Raw genomic sequence first — 21,172 nt, 5'->3', positions numbered from 1 at the left:
TATCTTAATCAAAAAAAAAAAAAAAAAAAGATTAATATTTTAACATAACTTTTTGGACTGAAACCAATATTGTTTGCACTAAAATGTCTCAATGTATGTTTTGGTGAGTTTAACTGGTACGTTTACTCCATACTTTGGGCTGCAGTGTTTGACATACTTGAGTATCTGTAGTTTATAGTCTGGATCCTCCAGTTTGTGTTTGAGCAGCTGGACTCCTGATGGTCCCGGGTGATTGTAGCTCAGATCCAGCTCTCTCAGGTGTGAGGGGTTTGAACTCAGAGCTGAAGACAAATAACTACAGCCTTCCTCTGACACCATGCAGCTTGACAACCTGCATACACAAACAATCAGATCATCTACAGTCACACACAGTCAGATCATCCATAGATGAGGGCACAGGTACTGGGGGGTGCTAGATCACTGACAGGGAGATGGGTAATTCAGGGCTCCAGACTCAATCTTCCCACTAGTCGCTCTTTTGTGATTAACATTCTCAGTTGCTCTCAGGAGCACAGTTCTACAACATGGGATTAATCATTGCATGCTGATGTACTTTTATCATACTTTATAGTTATCATTTGTGATTTGAATTTTGTGTACGGTAGCCCCTCTTTTGCTCTGTTATAAGCCTGCCTTTCACTTTCGATTTTGCGATCTTATGTTTTACATATACAGTCTTTAATTTTGTAGTTCATATGAAAAGGTGCATTTATTTCTATCAGCTTAGTCACTAGTACTGTATATTAATAAATATTTGAAATGTCTTATTTCCCTCCAACACATTCATTATCACTCTGCCGATGCTTTGATTTCTTTATGTGTATTAAAGTATGGTTAATATATTATTATATTAATACATTTAATATAATGTGCGACTAGTTGACTAGAAAAATCTTTATTCGGGGGCAAAATAACTTAGCACAAGGAAGTCTCAATTTTTTTAATAAAATGCTATATTGACATTATGAAAATGCAACAGCTTGGTTCAAATCATTTACACACACACACACACACACATTTGTTTTTGTGTAAAGTGTGTTCATCCCATAGGTGTAATGGTTTTTATTCTGTACAAACTGTATATTCTATCGCCCTTCACCAACCCTACACCTAACCCTAACCCTCACAGGAAACTTTGTGCATTTTTACTTTCTCAAAAAAACTAATTCTGTATGATTTATAAGTGTTTTGAAAAATGGGGACATGGGTTATGTCCTCATAAGTCACCCTCTCCTTGTAATACCTGTGTCATACCCATGTCATTATACAGAGTTGTGTCCTGATATGATACAAAAACACATATCATATTGTGACCAGTCGACTGTAAATGACCTTGTATATGTTTTTAATACCTCAGTATCTGCAGCTGACAGTTTGGACTCTTCAGTCCATCAGAAATAAACTTTACACCAGAGTCCTGCAGGTCATTGTTACTCAGATCCAGCTCTCTCAGGACACTGTTTGAGGATTGTAGAGCTGAAGACACAATTTCACAATGCTGATCTGAGAGACCACAGCCAGAAAGTCTACAAGAGATGAAGAAAAATAAATAAATAATAATAATAATAATAAAACAACAAAGACATTTACAGAGAGCTGTCAGTCTGCAGGGAAAGGACAATTTAGCAGACGCTTTTATCCAAAGTGACTTACAAATGAGGAAAATAGGAGCAATCAAAACCAACACAAGAGGAACAATACAAGTGCTATCTCAGTACACAAAGCGAGTTGTTATTTATGTATTTTCATGATACTGTTGTTAATGTTTAAAGGGAAAGCACCTCTGCAGCGCGAGATTGTTGACTAGAGTCGTTTCTGCATGCTTCAATAAATCGCTTTTCTCTGCACTAGCCAAATACATTTTATTTATTTGGATATTTAAACAAAAATTATAGACAAGATGTTAAAGAATAATAATTTAATGAAAACCCAATTTTGACCAAAAAAATAAATAAATTGACATTCAACATAATTTTTGAATAATTAGTGAAGATTAAATGTGATAATGCTATATTATTATTATTATTATCATTAATAATACCAGTACTTCATTTTATTATTTTATCTTCATTCACAAGTGAAATGTTTCAGTTCCAGCTTCACTGATCAAAGGTGTCGACCGCCCTTTCCTGCAGCTGCTCTTCAGTCTCTTACTGAAATCTCATTAAGAGCGTTTATTTTAAAGCTGCCAGATTCATTATTAAATACGATACTTTAGTTAAAGATGAAACACTCACAGAGCTTTTCTGCAGTTGATCACAGCTGGTATCAGTCTTCTTCTCCCCTCAGCTGATGTGTTGTATCTCATTGGGTTCAGTTCATCCAGAGGCTTCTCTGACATCTGAATCATGTAAGCGATTATTGAGCAGCGAGGAGGAGAGAGTTTCTTCATTGTGTGTTTGTCTGATTTCACAAACTCCTGAATCTCTCTGAACAGAGTCTGGTCTTTCACTTCCAGCAGACAGAGGAACAGATTGATGGATTGAGCAGCTGAGAGACGATAACTATCATGTGCATCTTTGATCATCTCTTTAATGTCCCGTGTGGTTTCTCTGATGCTCCTTGAGCTGTTCTGTGTGTGTGTCAGTAGATCCTGTAAGAGTCTCTGATTGGACTCCAGTGAGACGCCCAGCAGGAACCGCAGGAACAGATCCAGACGTCCATTCTTACTCTTGAGAGCTTTATTCACTGCTGATCTCAGGAGATTATACAGAGAGACATTAAATCTGTAAGATCTGAATTCATGCAGAAAAAACTGCAGTGGCTCCATGCTCTTAATTAAATAGCAGTCAATTACATAGAGAGCAGCGAGAAACTCCTGAAAGCTCAGATGAATGAAGCTGTAAACTTTCCTCTGATGAATCACAGGTTCCTCCTTAAAGATCTCAGAATACACCGAGGCGTCAGTGACGTCTATGCCGCTCTCAATCAGGTCCTCCTCATAGAACATCACATTGCCCTTCATCAGCTGTTTGAAAGCCACTTCAGCAAGTTTCACAATCACTTCTCTGTTGGACGGCAGGAGTTTCTCTGGATCTCTCTCTTCATACTTCTGCTTCCTCATGTTGATCTGAATCAGCAGGAAGTGGATGTACATTTCAGTCAGAGTTTGAGGGATTTCTGCACTCAGATCTTCTTCCAGGAGCTTCTGAAGCACAGTGGATGAGATCCAGCAGAAGACGGGGATGTGGCACATGATGTGGAGGCTTCTTGCTCTTCTGATGTGTGAGATGATTCTGCTGGCTTGATGCTCATCACTGATTCTCTTCCTGAAATATTCCTCCTTCTGAGGCTCAGTGAATCCCTGAATCTCTGTCAGACGGTGGATGTATTTGGAGGGGATCTGATTGGCTGCTGCTGGTCTGGAGGTGATCCAGATGAGAGCAGAGGGAAGCAGCTCTCCTTTCATCAGCTTTGACATCAACACAGCCACTGATGAAGTCTCAGTCACATCACAAACTTTCTGAGCGTCTGAAAACATCAGTGTGATTCTGCTTTCATCCAGACCATCAAAGATGAACACAACTTTACACTCCTCATAAATCTGTGAGTCCAGATCTTGAAGTTCAGGATGAAAGTCCAGCAGAAGTCTGTGAAGACTGTACTGATGATCTCGGATCAAGTTCAGCTCTCGAAATGGAAGCACAAACATGAAATCTACATCCTGATTGGCTTTTCCCTCGGCCCAGTCCAGAATGAACTTCTGCACAGAGACGGTTTTTCCGATTCCAGCGATGCCTTTAGTAAGAACAGTCTTGATCTGCTCTTTCTCCTCAGATCCTGCTTCAGCGGAGGCTTTAAAGATGTCATTGCAGTCGATTCGAGTGTCTTGTGAGTGTTGTGTTCTGGCTGTTTTCTCCATCTGTAAAACCTCATGTTCTTCATTCACTCCTTCTCTCTCTCCCTCTGTGATGTAGAGCTGTGTGTAGATGCTGTTCAGTCCCTCACACAATCTCTCATACTTGTTCTTCATGCTGGTTTTGTGCTGCTCTTTGACTCTCTGTAGTTCCTCATTCACTGGTTGGATATGTTTATTCAGGGACGCTGTGACGCTCGTGTTGTTCAGACAGAAGACAGAGGCGGCTCCTCGAGAGATGCTTCTATCTCGAAATGCTCTGCTGACATATCAGATGAACAACAGATAAAACACATCTAAAATTAAAGGATGTATTAAAATCTAAATCAGTTCAGTCTAGTATTTTCTGTAAAATTTAAGTTTACCTGTGAAAGTAAAGTGAAAATTGAACACACACCCAGAGCAGTATGTAATACAATAATATAATATTATAATTATATTAATATAATATAATGTAGGAGCACATGTTCTCATTGTGTCAAGTCCTGTCTATGTGCATTAAGTTAGAGGTCTGTGCAGGACAGTTTATTTTAGGTTATATTCTTCACACACCCGCTCCTGCTATATATTCACTCTTTGTTCACCCGCTGTCCGCTTAGAATATTTTTTTTTTCTAATTTAGATCTAATTTCCAGAATCTCACATAAAAATTTCTGCTACTGAATAGCAAATACAATTTTAAGTTTCAGTTCAGAAAACGGTTCTGGTGGGACGTGTGACCCAGCGATGTGAGTATATTGTACCCTGCCTCTTTAAAGGGATACTCCAGCCCAAAATGAAAATTTTGTCATTTCCAAACCCGTAAAAGCTTCGTTCGTCTATTTAGATATTTTGGATGAAAACCAGGAGGCCTGTGACTGTCCCATAGACTGCCAAGAAAATAACAGTGTCACGGTTCAGAAAAAGGTACGAAAGTGGTCGTCAAAATACTCAGACGTGCAATCTGGGTTACATGAAGTGACAGGAACACTTTTTAAGTGAAGAAAACAAAAATAATGACTTTTTTTCAATAAAAAAAAGGATGCGCTGTTTTCTTTCACATCAAAGCTAAATACATGTAGTTGTATTTGTACATGTACAGTGATATGGAGAGAGACACAGGGGAGACCATTGACAAAGGAATTATTGAAAAAAGTCATTATTTTTGTTTTCAAAAGACGAATAGAGCTTTTATGGTTTTGAAACGACATGGGGGTAAAGTGATTAATGACAAAAAAAAATCATTTTGGGGTGGAGTATCCCTTTAATTACTGAGCACACTGTTTCCCATGATGCAAACGCCACTGACATGCAGCATCCCGTCTATAACTGCCAAAGACATCATTTTCCTCGACTGTACCCTTATCAGTTATCAGTCTTTTGATAACTGTGCATGTTGTCTTTTCTGACTGTACATGTACTGGCAGCGCGCAGCTCCTGCTGCCTCTAAATTATATTATATTTGTCACATATTGTCACTTCAACTTGGACCACTAAATAAATGAACTGCTAATGTTATGTGAGTGTAAGCCCTCCTCCCTGGATCCGTACTGCCACTCCTCGTTCTTGCTCCAAGAGAGAGTCTCGAACCCAGGTCACTGTTTTTAATGGGAATTTTCTCATAATTCACAAGTAGTTGAAAACATTAGAGATATTTTTAGTAATCAGCTGGACAGAATAAATAACACTAGCCTAGTGGTTTTTGGATATTTTACTGCAAATATCTTATAAATTGTACCTTTAATATAAATGGAACGGCGAATTGTTAGGCAAAACTGGAACCAGAATCAGAACCGGAAAATGTTGTACAATACTCAACCCTACATAGCACACAATCAAGTGTCCAAAAGAACTAGTTTGGTTCAGACTGGTGGTACAAGCTGCCATGTACTGTTATGTAGCTTCACGCTGAATCATGAATGCACAGTATCATCAGTCATCGATTCTCAAATCCAACATGTCCAAAAGAAACCAGTACTCGGTTGAATGTACCATTGATTCAAAAACCGGAAAACTAGTTCTTGATTTGAGAACGGGAACTGCTCCAGCAGTAGGTTCACTGAACACATGCTCAGTCCAGCTTCTCTGCTCGTACACATCATCGCTTCTCTTTTCACAGCAGTTCAGTCAATGTACTGTTAGGAGTAACTGAATAACTCTGGATATTGGTTTATTTCACATCACAGGGAGTGTCAGGCATGTTTATAAACCAAATAGTTTAAGTAATTTGTGGATTAGTGTGTACTGGAGACGCCAACTGTTTCAAACTAAAAGATTCTAAAAGAAAATGCAGAGCACAAATTCTGAGTATGGATCGCCATATACAATACACTACAAGTCAAAAGTTTGTAATATTTCTTAAGGTTTTTTTTGTTTTTTTTTTAAGAAGTCTCTTCTGCTCACCTCAGCAAGAATAGAAATATTGAGAAATATATTTACTATTTCAATTAACTGATTTCTTCCAGTCTTCAGTGTCAAATGATCTTCAGAAATCATTCTAATATTATGATTTACTGCTCAAGAAACATTATTACTATGATTATTATTCACAATATTACTGCTTTTGTTGTATTTTGGATCAAATAAATGCAGGATTGATGAGCAGAAGAGACTTCTTTAAAATAACATTAACAATCTTACCTAAATGTCACAATTAGTCAATTCTAATACAGAACATACTATTGCTTTATTAGGCTGTTACCCATTATTTTTGTGTTGCTCTCTGATCAAGCTCCCTCCCTCTCTGTACAATAAACCCACCTGGATATCTGTCTTTGCTAAAAATAAAATGTATGTAACTTTAGATTTGATATTGATGTCCTTTAGGACAGTATTCTGAATGATGATGATAATGGGGCGCTAACCGATACTAGCAGTTTAATACTCAACTAGGTTAATAAAGACACAACTCTCCAGCATATTTACAGATGAAACAGATCGACCAGGTCTCGGGAAGTCTCCCCGTGCTCCCGAAGGTCAGTCTGGGCCTGTTTGTATTATGGGGTTTAATGAGCGAGGTACGTGTTGTTTGGGAAACGCAGGAGAGTCCTGGGAATGCAGACCTCCACATTGAGTCTGTTTTTGACTTACAACTTATCAGTTCAATCATCACTTCATGTTTACCCTCACCTGGGGTCAGAGGTCACTAGATCATTATTGAATTTAGGAGGATCTTACTGCGTGGATCTGTCACTCTTCAGAGACACACAGCTGGGATCCGGAGATGAAGATCTCTTCCTCTTCCTCGTCCTCATCCTGAAGATCCTGACAAACACACAGAAATCAATCTTCCTTTAGTTCTGTCTGCTGTTTCACTAATTATAATCAGGGCTTCAAGAATAACTGATGAAAGTATAATGGTCAGTGAGTGTGATTATCAATTAGTTGTGTCTGAACGCTGAACACAGTCACCCATCTGTCAGTCACATCACTTTATATCAGTGAATAACACATTTATAAAGAACAAACACATGAAAACAGCTGCTGTCAGGGGGATGCAGGAGCAAGTCGTCTGATACATCAGACCGCATTTATATTCAGCTCTTCAGATGAAAACACATCGTTCACTGCATTTTGTACTGTTTTTTTTATTTTGAAATCTCCATAAAACTGCACAGATGTCAGTGAAGAAGCACCGGAGAACACATGCAATATCAAACACGTGACGCACAATAACTCAACCTCCCGCTCTCTCTCTCTCTCTCTATCTCTCTCTCGTGAAGCCCATACGGAAGTGACTAAAACTATAATTCATTTATTATTTTGGTCTAGTTAATGTTGCCCTTTATGACAACTGTGAGAGGGGTGAATTTATAATTCATGTGTTTAAATTATATTAAGACTTAAAGTTCTGCATAATTAAGGGCGTGGCCACTTGAGTGACAGGTGGATTGCCGCTGCTGACACATCAAGGTGGGCGTGGCTTCAGCAACCAGCTCCCGCCTTTTTGCCCATTTTCAATTGTCCGGGAGAGTCGATGTCAAGATGGTGACGGCCCGCTCTGCCCAATTTGAGCTTGACAAAAGCTCTTCAGGGTTCTACGGGTGACGTCACGGACACTACATCCATGTTTTTATGCTGTCTATGGTTTAGATTTACAAATGGTATTTTTTAACTGTTGGAGCAGCAGAATATAATTTATGTTAAAAATTAGAGAATGTGTGTCTCTTAAACCTTGTGCAAGTTAACATTTTGTGCTTTTATTTTTGTTTATCATTTTTAATTTAGTAAATTATTTCTGTTTTGGTTTAATGGCAAGCAATCCATTCTTTTTAAATGTAATGCTAATATTTTACCTTTTTTTCCACTTAAAGAGGAATAATATGTTTTATAATTAGGGCTGGGTACATTTTTTTTTTTTCTTATAAATCTTTTTTTTTTTTTTTATTACTTCAATTCAACATTGATTCACAAAAACAATGAATCGATCTTTTTTCCGGTATTTATTTCAGCAAACGTTTAAAAGAATATCTGATTAATGTGAATCTTATCATTAGTCTCCCTCTTATTTACCTTGTGCATGCGCAAAGAAAAAATAGCCAAAAATATATTACTATTTAGCAGTCTTAAAACTCAATTTATCAATGCCACTACTATTACTAAAAAAAAACACATATTAATAAATCTTTATTTTTAAATGAATGATCACATTTGTTTTCTTTTCTTAATTTGAACAGTAAACCTCTGTTATGCAGCACTTAGTTTGCCAAAAAATAAAAGGGTTTATCATTTGATTAGGATAAAAATAAATTATTTTATGCCTTCATCTGATTACCAGAAAAATTAAGAAAATTGTATATGCCCCTATTATTGTTAAAAAAATGACCCTATACAAAAAAGAAAATGTTTAAAATACAGCCCTGTGGCTCTTCATTTCTTTTTATAAATTCACCTTTTGTAAAATGATGTTTACTGCTCAATAGCATTTGTATTAAACTATATTCACTGAATGTAATAAAAAAATAAATAACTCAAGAGTCTAATCGAATTGGGATATTGAATATGTTCAGCTCATATTCTCCACAATAAGTGTAACGGTGATGTGGAGAGACACAGAGGAGACATTGTTGAGCAAAGTCGTTTTTGTTTCACTATCGTACAAACAGTATTGTCGTCGCTTCATAATGTTGCGGTTGAAACACTGACGATGCATTTCATACTTTTCTGGACCTTGACACTGTTATTTACTTGGCAGTCAATGGGATAGTCACAGGCCTCCCAGTTTTCATCTAAAATGGTGGAGTATCCCTTTAAGACAGGATTATATCTCACCTGGGGTCAGAAGTCACTGGAGCATCGCTGAGGTCAGAACGAAGACCTCTGCGTCTGTCACTCTTCAGAGACACACAGCTGGGATCAGCAGATGAAGATCTCTCACTGCTCTCGCTGTTCTCCATAATGAGAAACTGATTAAGATCTGCAGATGGAAACCATGAAGTGACTGCAGTGAAGAAGATCTTCAAGAGCATCATCAGTATCTGAGTTCACCGATGCTCTTATGTCTTAATGAACATATTTCACTTCAGCAGCAGAAGAAAAGCATGAATCTGTTCAGAGCTAGATTTTTTTAAGTGAAAAAGGTGGAAGTGTCTCTTATTTGTATATTATATTTATTGGTATATGAATAAATAAGTCAATTTATATGAGGCCAGCAATCGTAAAACTTTAGATATCTCACAGAAACATAACTGAAGAGAGAGAGAGAGAGAGAGAGAGACTGAGAGAGAGAGAGACTGAGAGAGAGAGAGAGAGAAAGAGAGAGAGAAAGAGAAACTGTGTGATATTTAATATCGGACAGAGTGAAAATCAGCACGTTTATGCAAATATTATTGTAATTCTTTTATGTTATCTTTTCCCTTTCTAAAAGTAAAAAAAGAAAGAAGAAAAAAACTCTTCATTCAAATATCACAAACCAGACACTTTAATAAGTGTCTGTACAGTTTTTATATCTGTTTAACTCTTTTATCTCCTCTGGTCGCCTACATTTCTGGTTGCATTCGTAAATGAATCTCATCTGAGAGCAGAATCTCTCTCATTATAATCCTGAAGATGAACCAGTGCAGTTCATCCACTTCTACAAGCGACACAAATCACTAAATGTGTTAAAAGTTTAAATCAATCAATCACCTTTATTTATATAGTGCTTTAAACAAAATACATTGCGTCAAAGCAACTGAACAACATTCATTTGGAAAACAGTGTGTCAATAATGCAAAATGATAGTTAAAGGCAGTTCATCATTGAATTCAGTGATGTCATCTCTGTTCAGTTTAAATAGTGTCTGTGCATTTATTTGCAATCAAGTCAATGATATCGCTGTAGATGAAGTGACCCCAACTAAGCAAGCCAGAGGCGACAGCGGCAAGGAACCGAAACTCCATCGGTGACAGAATGGAGAAAAAAACCTTGGGAGAAACCAGGCTCAGTTGGGGAGCCAGTTCTCTTCTGACCAGACGAAACCAGTAGTTCAATTCCAGGCTGCAGCAAAGTCAGATTGTGCAGAAGAACGAGAATCGCTCAAAACCCGGGTAGGAAAATCTGACAGGGTAGGATAAAATGTCAGGACACCGGCACATGCTGCAGTTCAGTATCATCAGCTGCTCTACTCGTGTTCATGTTCTGTTTACTACAAACTCAGTTTGTGAATCTGTCATCATTAACTATAAATACACTACAGATATTTCAGAAATCATCCCTTATTCATATTAAACATGGAGTCTTTAGAGTCTTAATTATTGTCCAACTTCCCTGAAAACCCCTTTGGCCCATACATAATCTACAATATACAGATTAGAAACATGTAGCCCCTATCTTAACAAAAAACGTATATATATATATATATATATATATATATATATATATATATATATATATACATTTATAGTTTTATCACACTTTCCGATGTTTAACAAAATACTTGAAAAATTACACGCATGCGCAGTATCATCAGTTCATCGGTTCTCAAATCGGACGCCTCCGAAAGAAACGGTTTTCGGTTCAGTGTACTGGTGATCCGAAAACCGATGCAACCGACTACCAGAGACAGCAACAGCAACCAACGGATGCTGCACAGCTCAGCATTGCAGGATTTGCAAGACCAGAACTGACCAAACAAGCAATGCAACTTTATGATGCAAGTTCTCCAAGACAACAAGAAATTCATAATGTCATCATTAAGGATCTCCTCAATGTCGTCTTTAACTGGAGGACAATATAGTGTGATACAATAATAAAATAGGTTCATTTGTATTTTCATGCACTTGTAATACAATAAAACCTTTGAAAACTTTTTGGATAGGAAACTAGTTCTGTTGACATAAAATAAAAATGTTCAATGGCAATGACTAGATGTAACAGTGGTATTTTTTTTATTACATTTTTATATTGCCATTGGTTTAATGGGTTGAAAGGTTAAAATATTAATAGAATGTAAAAATGTACAATACCAATTTATAATCTTTTTTAATTTAATTATTTTCTGGACTCGGGCGGACTCGACTCGGACTCGGCCTTTAAGAACTCGATGTTTGTGGACTTGGTCTTGACTCGTACTCGACAAAGGTGGACTCGGACCCAACTTTATTACGTTTATAACAACTTTTGCGTCTTCAAAACGTCCGCATGTTCCTTTCGAGTTTACTTTCGGTTTCGGATCAGAGAAGTGAAGAATGCGCATGAGCAGAAAACATCCTCTTCTTCTGTTATTTGCGGCAGAACAGACGCTTTAAAGACGCATTGCTGCCCTCCTCAGTCCATCTGAAGAACTCCGCTTAGTGGCTGATATCCTCAGAAGAAGTGCAGCTCCGGGTAAGAGTTAATAACAGTTTTTGCTGTTTCATAGCTCTTAGTGCTTGGAATCGATGTTAAAGTGAGTGATGGGTTCTATGATGGGAGGCAGTGATGTGAAGGTGCTTTATGATCAGTGTTGGGCTATAATGCATTACTTAGTAATGAGACCTGATGCAAGTGCAACAAAATGTGGTAAAGCACTGCAATCCATGATTTTTACCACCCCAACCGCATAACAATCACAATAACTCATGAGCATTAGTTGTGGTAATATTCTTTTTAATTGTTTAACCCTTTTGAGCTCTAGGATGAACTGAAAAATGGCATCACCACAGTCCCCTGGGGACTTTGTATCATGGCAAAACATACACATAATGAAACGCAAAAGTAAGTAAATACAATGCCAGTCAAAGATTTCGATATGTAAGTTTTTTTATGTTTTTAAAGACGTCAGTTATTTAAATTAACTGCATTCTATTTTAATATGTTTTTTAAATATAATGTATTCCTGTGATGCAAAGCTGAGTTTTCGGAATCATAACTCCAGTCTTCAGTGTCACATGATCCTTCAGAAATCATAATAATACAGTGGGGCTCGAAAGTTTGGGCACCCCTTGCAGTAGTAAATGCATGTTATATTTTATATTAGTACTGTCCTGAGTAAGATATTGTACATAAAAGATATTAACATTTAGTCCACATGACAAAAAAAAATGCTGAAATTATTAAAATAACCCTACTCAAAAGTTTGAACACGATGAAGATGGCCAAATTTGTCTTATTTTGTTGAAATATATATATATATATATATATATATATATATATATATATATATATATATATATATATATATATATTTAGTTCTGCCCTTCGTAAGCAACAGAAGATACTTGTATGTTTCCTGGTACACAAATAAGTACAATTTACCTTGATCTTCAAATTCCAAAAGTTTTCACCCCCCAGCTTAATGCATCTTGTTTCCTTCTGGAGCATCAGTGAATGTTTGAATCTTTTTAAATAGTTGTCTTTGAGTCCCTCAAATGTCCTCAGTCTGAAAAGAAGTATCTCAAAATCATAAAGTCACTGCTGGAAAGGGTTCAAATATGCAAAGATGCTGGAAAACTGAAGAATCTGCAGGACCTTAAAAGACCAGATTCTGCAAGAGGTGCCCAAACTTTCAATCCCCACTGTATATATATATATATATATATATATATATATATATATATATATATATATATATATATGTATATGTGTGTGTGTGTGTGTGTGTCTGTGTGTGTGTGTGTGAGTGTCGTTATTGTGCACTGCTGCTCGTACACTGCGATGCTAAATGATGGCAACTCACCAGGACACTTCACCAACTCAGTGTAAGGACACATTAGTTCCCGGGTACCAACACAGGTTCCACACTTTATTTTAAGAAGTCAGTTTTTGTGTATTTTCAGTGTAACTACACATTCAACACGGTCTCACTCCCAACTCGTCACATATGGATGCTTGGTCAGGACCCATTGGCGTCACATTTTAACGCACTGGGTATCCCTTTGGCGTTATTTTTCAACGAGCAGGGCAGTCCAATTGACTTCTATGGAACCCTGAACCCGAGCCTGAGGCGCCGAAATTTGACATTTTGGGTAAGCACGCGCAGCCCTTTGTTTGCTGTGGATGAAAAAAAAAAAAAAAAAAAAGTTTGCTGTGGATGGATCTAGACTACAACAAATACGGATAGATCGGAATAGGCTACAATAAATGATCTATGCTGAGGCTGGTTAAATGGTGTCCCCCATATCATCTTTATCTGGCCACACAACTAGGTTTTAATGTTAAGAAATCCCTCGCAGTCTGATATCAAAGCGCCCTCTGAGAAATAGGGGGAGCGTTCGTCGTGCTGTTTAACAGCATTCAGCGGTGAGTTTAACAATGCTCTACTGCAGGTAAAACAGCATCCAGATGTGAGTTTAACCAAAACAAAGATCAACTGCAGGTAAAACACTATTCAGAGGTGAGTTTAACAATGCTCTACTGCAGGTAAAACAGCATCCAGATGTGAGTTTAACCAAAACAACGCTCAACTGCAGGTAAAACACTATTCAGAGATGAGTTTAACAATGCTCTACTGCAGGTAAAACAGCATCCAGATGTGAGTTTAACCAAAACAACGCTCAACTGCAGGTAAAACACTATTCAGAGATGAGTTTAACAATGCTCTACTGCAGGTAAAACAGCATCCAGATGTGAGTTTAACCAAAACAACGCTCAACTGCAGGTAAAACACTATTCAGAGGTGAGTTTAACAACGCTCTACTGCAGGTAAAACAGCATCCAGATGTGAGTTTAACCAAAACAACGCTCAACTGCAAGTAAAACACTATTCAGAGATGAGTTTAACAACGCTCCGCGGTGCGTGCAGAAAGCAGTTTAAGCGTTTTCTGCCAGGTCACAGGGTAAGTGACTAATTATAGGTGATGCATGCTGGATAATGTTTATTTTTATTTTTATAGGAGTCTGGTATTGATAAATAAATGCACATATGCTTGTGTTCGTTTAATCAATGTCTTGTTTATTTATTTATTTATTAAATATCCTCTAAATTAATAACTCTGACGTCATTGTATGGCGCGATCGTGATCCCGAGGTTCATTGCGTTTTTCCCTTTCCACTCGGTAAGTATAAATTAATTAATAGAGATCGAGACTATTCTTAAATTTACACAATAAAACTGTAGAATCAGGACAAGTTGTGTTTAGAACTTTTAGACGTGTAAGGCAGAGATTTATTAGGACGGTTAATGATAGAAAACGTATATATATATATATATATATATATATATATATATATATATATATATATATATATATATTTAAATTACTTGCTGCACCACATGTGCAGTAGGCTAGCAAAGCTAATTAGCTAATTAAATTCAAAGTTAATTTATTTTCGCATATAATCATGAAGGTGCAATCATGGGGAATACAAGATTTTCAGTACTGATGTGTTTCCAGTTACCTATTTTATATAGCTCAAACTATTAAGCCATTTTAGCTAACATTATAAATGGTCAGGCCAGTAATTGTTTAAAATCCACGGATAATTTGATAATAAATGCCTAAATATTATCTATAATAAACAGTAGAAACAAATTCATAACAACAACAGTATTGTGTCTCAGCACAATTTCTCACTATATAATAAAACCATGTGTATAATTAATGTAATAATAAATGATGTTGTCATAAGTTATTGATTGATTCATGTACTTTTTTACAGTGAGTTCTGCTGTGGTTTTGTTTGGAACTATTTTTGTTGGCGAAATAGAGCAAAACTTACATTATTAACAATCACAATCAATTAACAATTAATAAAATCAATTTTACATACATTCAAGCCCAATCTGACAACACAGGTGAAGAGAATACTGGTGTAAAATGTTAAATTCTGTTTTTTTTGTTTTGTTTGTCTGTTTGTATGTTTTTTCTTTATCATTAGGTCCCTCAAATTTGCCAGCAAAAATTATCTTTATTCTAACACTCCACCACATACACACACACAATCTTGTCAATATTATGGTTATGCAGTAAAATGTGCCTGCCTGGTTACCATCATAATAAATCGCTTGCAAGTTATTGGTCTTGGGAAGGCTGTATTTGAAACGACTTGTTCTTCTGAGTGTGTTGTCAATGGCCAACCAGCTTGTTTTATTTTAATTTGCTTCTATATTACCATTCCTATATGCTGTTATCATCTATATGACACCTTATAGGCAGCTAAACGAGAATAATTGGACTGTCCACATTAGGGTTTGGGAAATAAAAAGCTCTCCAGCTGTATGTTAAAGGGATAGTTCACTCAGAATAAATTATTTTTTTCGTATTTTTATTCACCCTCAAATTGTTTCAAACCTGCATTCATTTATTTGTTCTGCTGAACACAAATGAATATATTTTGATGAATATGGGTAACCAAACAGTTGTGGGACACCGGTGACTTCCTTAATATGGAGAAAGAAATACTATGGAAGTCAGTGGGGTCCACCAACTGTTTGGTTACAAACATTCTTCAAAATATCTTCCTTTTTGTTCAGCTGACCAAAGAAATTAATACAGGTTTAGAACTCTTTAAGGGTGAGTAAATGATGACAGAATTAAAAATTTTGGGTGAACTATCCCACTAAACAGTGAGCTTGTGCCATTTAAGTCTGGTAATTTCAGTTGTAAATTTGAATAATATATGTAAATGTTGATTTGTGTTGTTTTTATCCTCTACAGCTGATCACATTCAGAACACTGATCCTACCTTCAATGCTCCTGACACGAACTGTGAGGTGGCCTTTGCTCCAGAGACTGTTGGTGTGTACTTCATTGTACACCATTTTCATTGTTTCCATTTATATCTGACAGTGGGTTAGAATGTAAATAAATGTTTGTATTTTTAAATTTGCTATTTTAACAGAGTGTTTTCTACAAGATCTCCAGCACTCACTGAGCGATTCCTCAGGTGATGAGGCATCACCTCTTGGAACCCCAAGAGATCCTCTTCTGGCATCTTCGAACTGGGGCATTCGTCAGAGCCTCTTTTCAAAAGAAAGTGTGGCAACACACATCTGCCAGCAGTGTTGGAGCAGTCCAGCAGTTATCCGGTGCAGTGACTGTCGACCACACCCCTTCTTCTGTGCTGAATGTGACATCAGCATGCACACCAGACATGTCCTCCACAATAGAGATGCCATGACTGCTGGCTTCTTCCAGCCATTGCCTCCAACAACTGTCGTGGTGGATAAGGCTCTTTCCCAATGTGGTAAGTTTTGGTTTGTGTTTGTACAACATATCTCATTTTCAGAATAGTTAAGCTCATAAGTTTTATTTTTTAAATGATCACTTTTTTCTCTTTTTGATTGAGCTTGAATTTATGTATATACCCTGTGTCAATCGGCTTTTTGAGCATATCTTGTGTTCTTTTTCAGCAATGTGCTTCAATAACATTGATCCATTACAATCTTATATTAATCAGTCAATACAAATTATGTTAATTCACATGTACTGTGTGATCTTTTTCAGTGCGGCTTGTACCTGTGGAAATGCCTGACAAAATCTGTGGTTGTTCACCAGAGTCATTGAGGGTCAGTCCAGGAAAGACTGTTGCTGTGGTCACAATGAATGGTAAGAATGTGAAGAACTTCATTTTGTCCTGTTTGAGAAGCATCTTATGAAGTATACAAAGTAATGTATAAATTGTATTAAGAACCCAAACCCTGACTGACCCAGCAAAGGATTGCATTACAGTGGATGTGTTTTTGATTTTTCCAGGACGATATGATCTAAGCATGCCCGAGTTATTTTGTGAGGCATGCCAAGCCACTTGGACTGCTGCAGTGGCCCACCTTAACAGCAGTGACTACTGGCCGGCAACTCTTCAGTTTGCCACAATTTATACTACCGATATATTTTTCTCATTTGAGGAAATGAAGATGGTGGCACCAGGACTGTCCTGTCAAGCATTTTTAAGAATGCTGGATCAGCGAACTGTTCGCTTTGGTCGTGTGAGTATTGAATGTATAAATCCTGCAGTATCGTTAATTTATTTGAATTGTGGGCTGAAAACCTGTTTGATGTTAATGTATTTGTTGTAATTGAAACATCAGTTGTGGTGGGAACCTCGTTGTGGTGGGAAGGTGTTCCTGAAAGTTGTAAAGGTTACCATACATCATCAACAGAAAGCTTTGGACACATTTGCTGTACTTGATGATGGTTCAGAGCACACCATTCTGCTTGACACAGCTGCACAGTATCTAGGATTAAAAGGCAAACCTGAGCAACTGAATTTACGGACAGTACACCAAGACATCAGGACATTGCATGGCACTTCCGTAAACTTCAGCTTATCCACTCCAATTGACCCTAAGAAAAGGTTCAGCATTCAGGGGGCCTTCACAGCTGATCAGTTTGGTTTAGCAGAATACACCTACCCTGTGAGTACCCTGCAGGAAAGGTACAGACACCTGAGAGGGATTCCTATACCACCTCTGGAGAAAGCTTGCCCACTTCTTCTTATTGGTTCAGATCACCCTGAGCTTATCACCCCAATTGAACCAGTGCGACTGGGTCCACCTGGGGGTCCAGCTGCAGTCAGAACTCGCCTTGGCTGGACCCTGCAAGGCTCTTCCAAACATCTGCAGGAACAACTCTCAGTATCCCATTGTCTGTTCACATCCAACTGCTCCCCATCTGTAGATCTGTTTCATCACGTTGAACGGTTATGGCAGATGGACATCCTGCCTTATCGCTGTGAAAAGATGGTAATAAGGTCACAGCAGGACAGAGAAGCACTGAACATGCTGGAGACACAGACTGTCAGAGTAAAAGTAGATGGAGTTGAACGATACGCCACTCCACTTTTGAGAGTTAAAACTATGCCTCTGTTACATGCTCCAAAGGATGCTGTTATGTGCCATCTCCGTAGCACTGAATGTCGGTTGGCAAAGGACCTAACATTAGCTAACAAGTTCAAAGACGAGATCCAGAAATTGGAGAAAAATGGTTACGCCACTATGATATCACCTGAAGAAGCAGCCCAATCTACAGAATCATGGTATCTACCCCACCATATTGTCACCCACAATGGCAAACATAGAGTGGTGTTTAACTGCTCGTACACCTACAATGGTCAAAATCTAAACAAGCAGCTGTTACCTGGACCTACTCTAGGCCCCTCTCTCCTTGGAGTGTTGATCTGCTTCAGAGAACATAGAGTAGCCATTAGTGGAGACATAAAGGGAATGTTCCATCAGGTCCGCCTGCTCCCCAGAGACAGACCCCTCCTAAGGTTCCTGTGGCGAGACCTAAAGCCAGAAAACCCACCTGATGTGTACGAGTGGCAGGTTCTTCCATTTGGCACAACCTGTAGCCCCTGTTGTGCGACATTCGCAGTACAGCGACACGTTTTTACTCATTGCCAACCTGGTGATAAGCTACGACAGTCAGTTGAACGCTGCTTTTATGTTGACAACTGTTTACAGAGTACTGCATCCTTGACAGAAGCCAAGGAGCTGATCAATGGGTTAAGGTCCCTACTGGGTTCAGGCGGGTTTGAAATCCGTCAGTGGGCGAGCAATGAGGCCTCAGTGGTTAGCCATCTCCCCAAAGAGGTTAGGTCAGAGAACACTGAGTTGTGGATTTCCCTCAGCCAGTCAGATCCACAAGAGATGACCTTGGGATTAAACTGGCGCTGTGTGGTAGACACCCTCCATTACCGCCTTCGTCCTCTATCCTACCATGAGGTAACGATGAGAAATATCTACCGTGTTCTCGCCAGCCAGTACGACCCCTTAGGCTACATAATACCTTTCACAACCAGGGCTAAAATGCCAGATCAAGAGTATCTCCAAAAAGGCAACAATCAATGCCTAGGCTTGAAATTTGTGCCGCCCTCACTGGAGCGCAGTTAGCCAAGATACTTCATAATGAGATATCATTGGAAATTAGGAACACATTCTTGTGGAGTGACTCAACAACAGTACTCACTTGGCTAAAATCAGAGTCCTGTAGATTTAAAGTTTTTGTAGGAACCAGAGTAAGCGAGATACAAGAACTCACAGAAGGTTACTGCTGGCGCTATGTAGATTCAGGAAACAACGTTGCAGATGACATCACACGTGGCAAAACCTTGCTTGAATTATCCCAACCCAATCGATGGTATAAAGGGCCAGACTTCCTCTACCTACCACCCGCAACATGGCCAGAAAGTCATCAGTGGTATTTAGTATACTTCTGTCAGGACCACTATCGTCAAAGATGATTGACAATTAGCAATGCACAGTTTGGATTGGCGGTATGGTTCTCTACTGGGCAAGAACTTCCTGTGCATCAATGCAGCCTAGCATAGATGAGAGCAGGGAGAGCAGCAATAACCCCATAGGGTTAACAGACCAGAACCAACATACATGTATTGCAGATATAGTTAAAGATCAATAATTTTATGTACACATTTTAGAATTAGTCTGATTCAAAGGAGAATAAGAAGGCTGAGTCCTCACTGACAGAGGTGGAGTTGGGGATGGAGGAGGTTAATTAGCTATTGAGCAATGTGAAAAATGCTGATAATACTGAGGCACCTTACAGGTATATATAAATGCTTAGATAGTTGTTGTATTCCAGTAAGTAGATGGGGATGAGCTGAGAGTCAGCTGATGCGAGCTTGACTATTGTGACCTGCCAGAACTAACGCAACGCTAGATTTTTGAAACTGCACTGAAGTACTGCTGAAATAATAATGCACTACAGATGTACTTGGTGGTATTTAAGTATTTGTAGTGCTTAGTATACTTTATATACTTGAATTGTAAAATACACTAGATACAGGTGAATTGACTTGACTTGACCCAGGTCTTTAGCCATGCTTTTGTAGCTTTTTTCAGCTTTGTGCATTTCTATAATGCATCTTTATGTCCTATGCAGCCGTATACCAGGAAGTTTTAGAGCACTTCATGCTTCCTGCTGCTGACCAACTTTATGGAGATGCAGATTTCATTTTCCAACAGGACCTGGCACCTGCATACAGTGCCAAAGCTTTGAGTAACTGGTTTAAGGACCATGGTATCCCTGTTCTTAATTGGCCAGCAAACTCACCTGACCTTAACCCCATAGAAAATCTATGTGGTATTGGGAAGAGGAAGATGCGATATGCCAGACACAACAATGGAGTAGAGCTGAAGGCCACTATCAGAGCAACCTGGGCTCTCATAACACCTGAGCAGTGCCACAGACTGATCGACTCCATGCCACGTCACATTGCTGCAGTAATTCAGGCAAAAGGAGCCCCAACTAAGTATTGAGTGCTGTACATGCTCATACTTTTCAGTTGGCCAAGATTTCTAGAAATCCTTTCTTTGTATTGGTCTTAAGTTATATTCAAATTTTCTGAGATACTGAATTTGGGATTTTCCTTAGTTGTCATTATCATCATCAAAATTAAAAGAAATAAACATTTGAAATCTATCAGTCTGTGTTCAATGAATGAATAAAATATACAAGTTTCACTTTTGAATGGAATTAGTGAAATAAATCAAATTTTTGATGATGTTGGGGGTTCGATTCCCTGTGAACGCATGAAATGTAAAAAAAATGATAGCCTGTAAGTGGCTTTGGATAAAAGCGTCTGCTAAATGCATAAATTTAAATTTAATTTAAATATATATATATATATATATATATATATATATATATATATATATATATATATATATATATATATATATATATATATATATATACATACATACAGTACAGACCAAACGTTTGGGCACACCTTCTCATTCGCAGAGTTTTCTTTATTTTCATGACTATGACAATTGTAGAGTCACACTGAAGGCATCAAGGGCTATTTGAGCAAGAAGGAGAGTGATGGGGTGCTGCCTCCACAGTCACCGGACCTGAACCCAATCCAGATGGTTTAGGGGTAAGCTGGACTGCAGACTGAAGGCAAAAGGGCCAACAAGAGCTAAGCATCTCTCAGGGAACTCCTTCAAGACTGTTGGAAGACCATTTCAGGTGA

The 21,172-nt window shown here is 38.1% G+C and overlaps 1 protein-coding gene across 10 annotated transcripts in view; it reads right to left on the bottom strand.

The window, feature by feature from the left end:
• The window catches only part of LOC127952144 (NACHT, LRR and PYD domains-containing protein 12), a 91,100-nt gene that overhangs the window by 2,758 nt on the left and 67,170 nt on the right, over positions 1 to 21,172 (bottom strand). For 2 of the 10 annotated variants that reach the window (XM_052550466.1, XM_052550470.1), the window contains exons 5-7: positions 2,238 to 3,871; positions 1,353 to 1,526; positions 158 to 331 (exon numbers count right to left, since the gene is read on the bottom strand). In XM_052550466.1, the coding sequence (XP_052406426.1) occupies positions 158 to 331; positions 1,353 to 1,526; positions 2,238 to 3,871 (1,982 nt within the window). Of the gene's footprint in view, positions 1 to 157; positions 332 to 1,352; positions 1,527 to 2,237; positions 4,119 to 7,012; positions 7,100 to 9,106; positions 9,252 to 21,172 lie in introns of those variants that run through there. The other 8 variants (XM_052550464.1, XM_052550469.1, XM_052550465.1 and 5 more) reach the window with 8 other exon arrangements.

This window comes from Carassius gibelio, chromosome B3, assembly GCF_023724105.1.
Source record: "Carassius gibelio isolate Cgi1373 ecotype wild population from Czech Republic chromosome B3, carGib1.2-hapl.c, whole genome shotgun sequence".
NCBI lineage: Eukaryota > Metazoa > Chordata > Actinopteri > Cypriniformes > Cyprinidae > Carassius > Carassius gibelio.
Note: the sequence above shows the minus strand (reverse complement) of the source record. Positions and strands in the feature narration are given on the sequence as shown.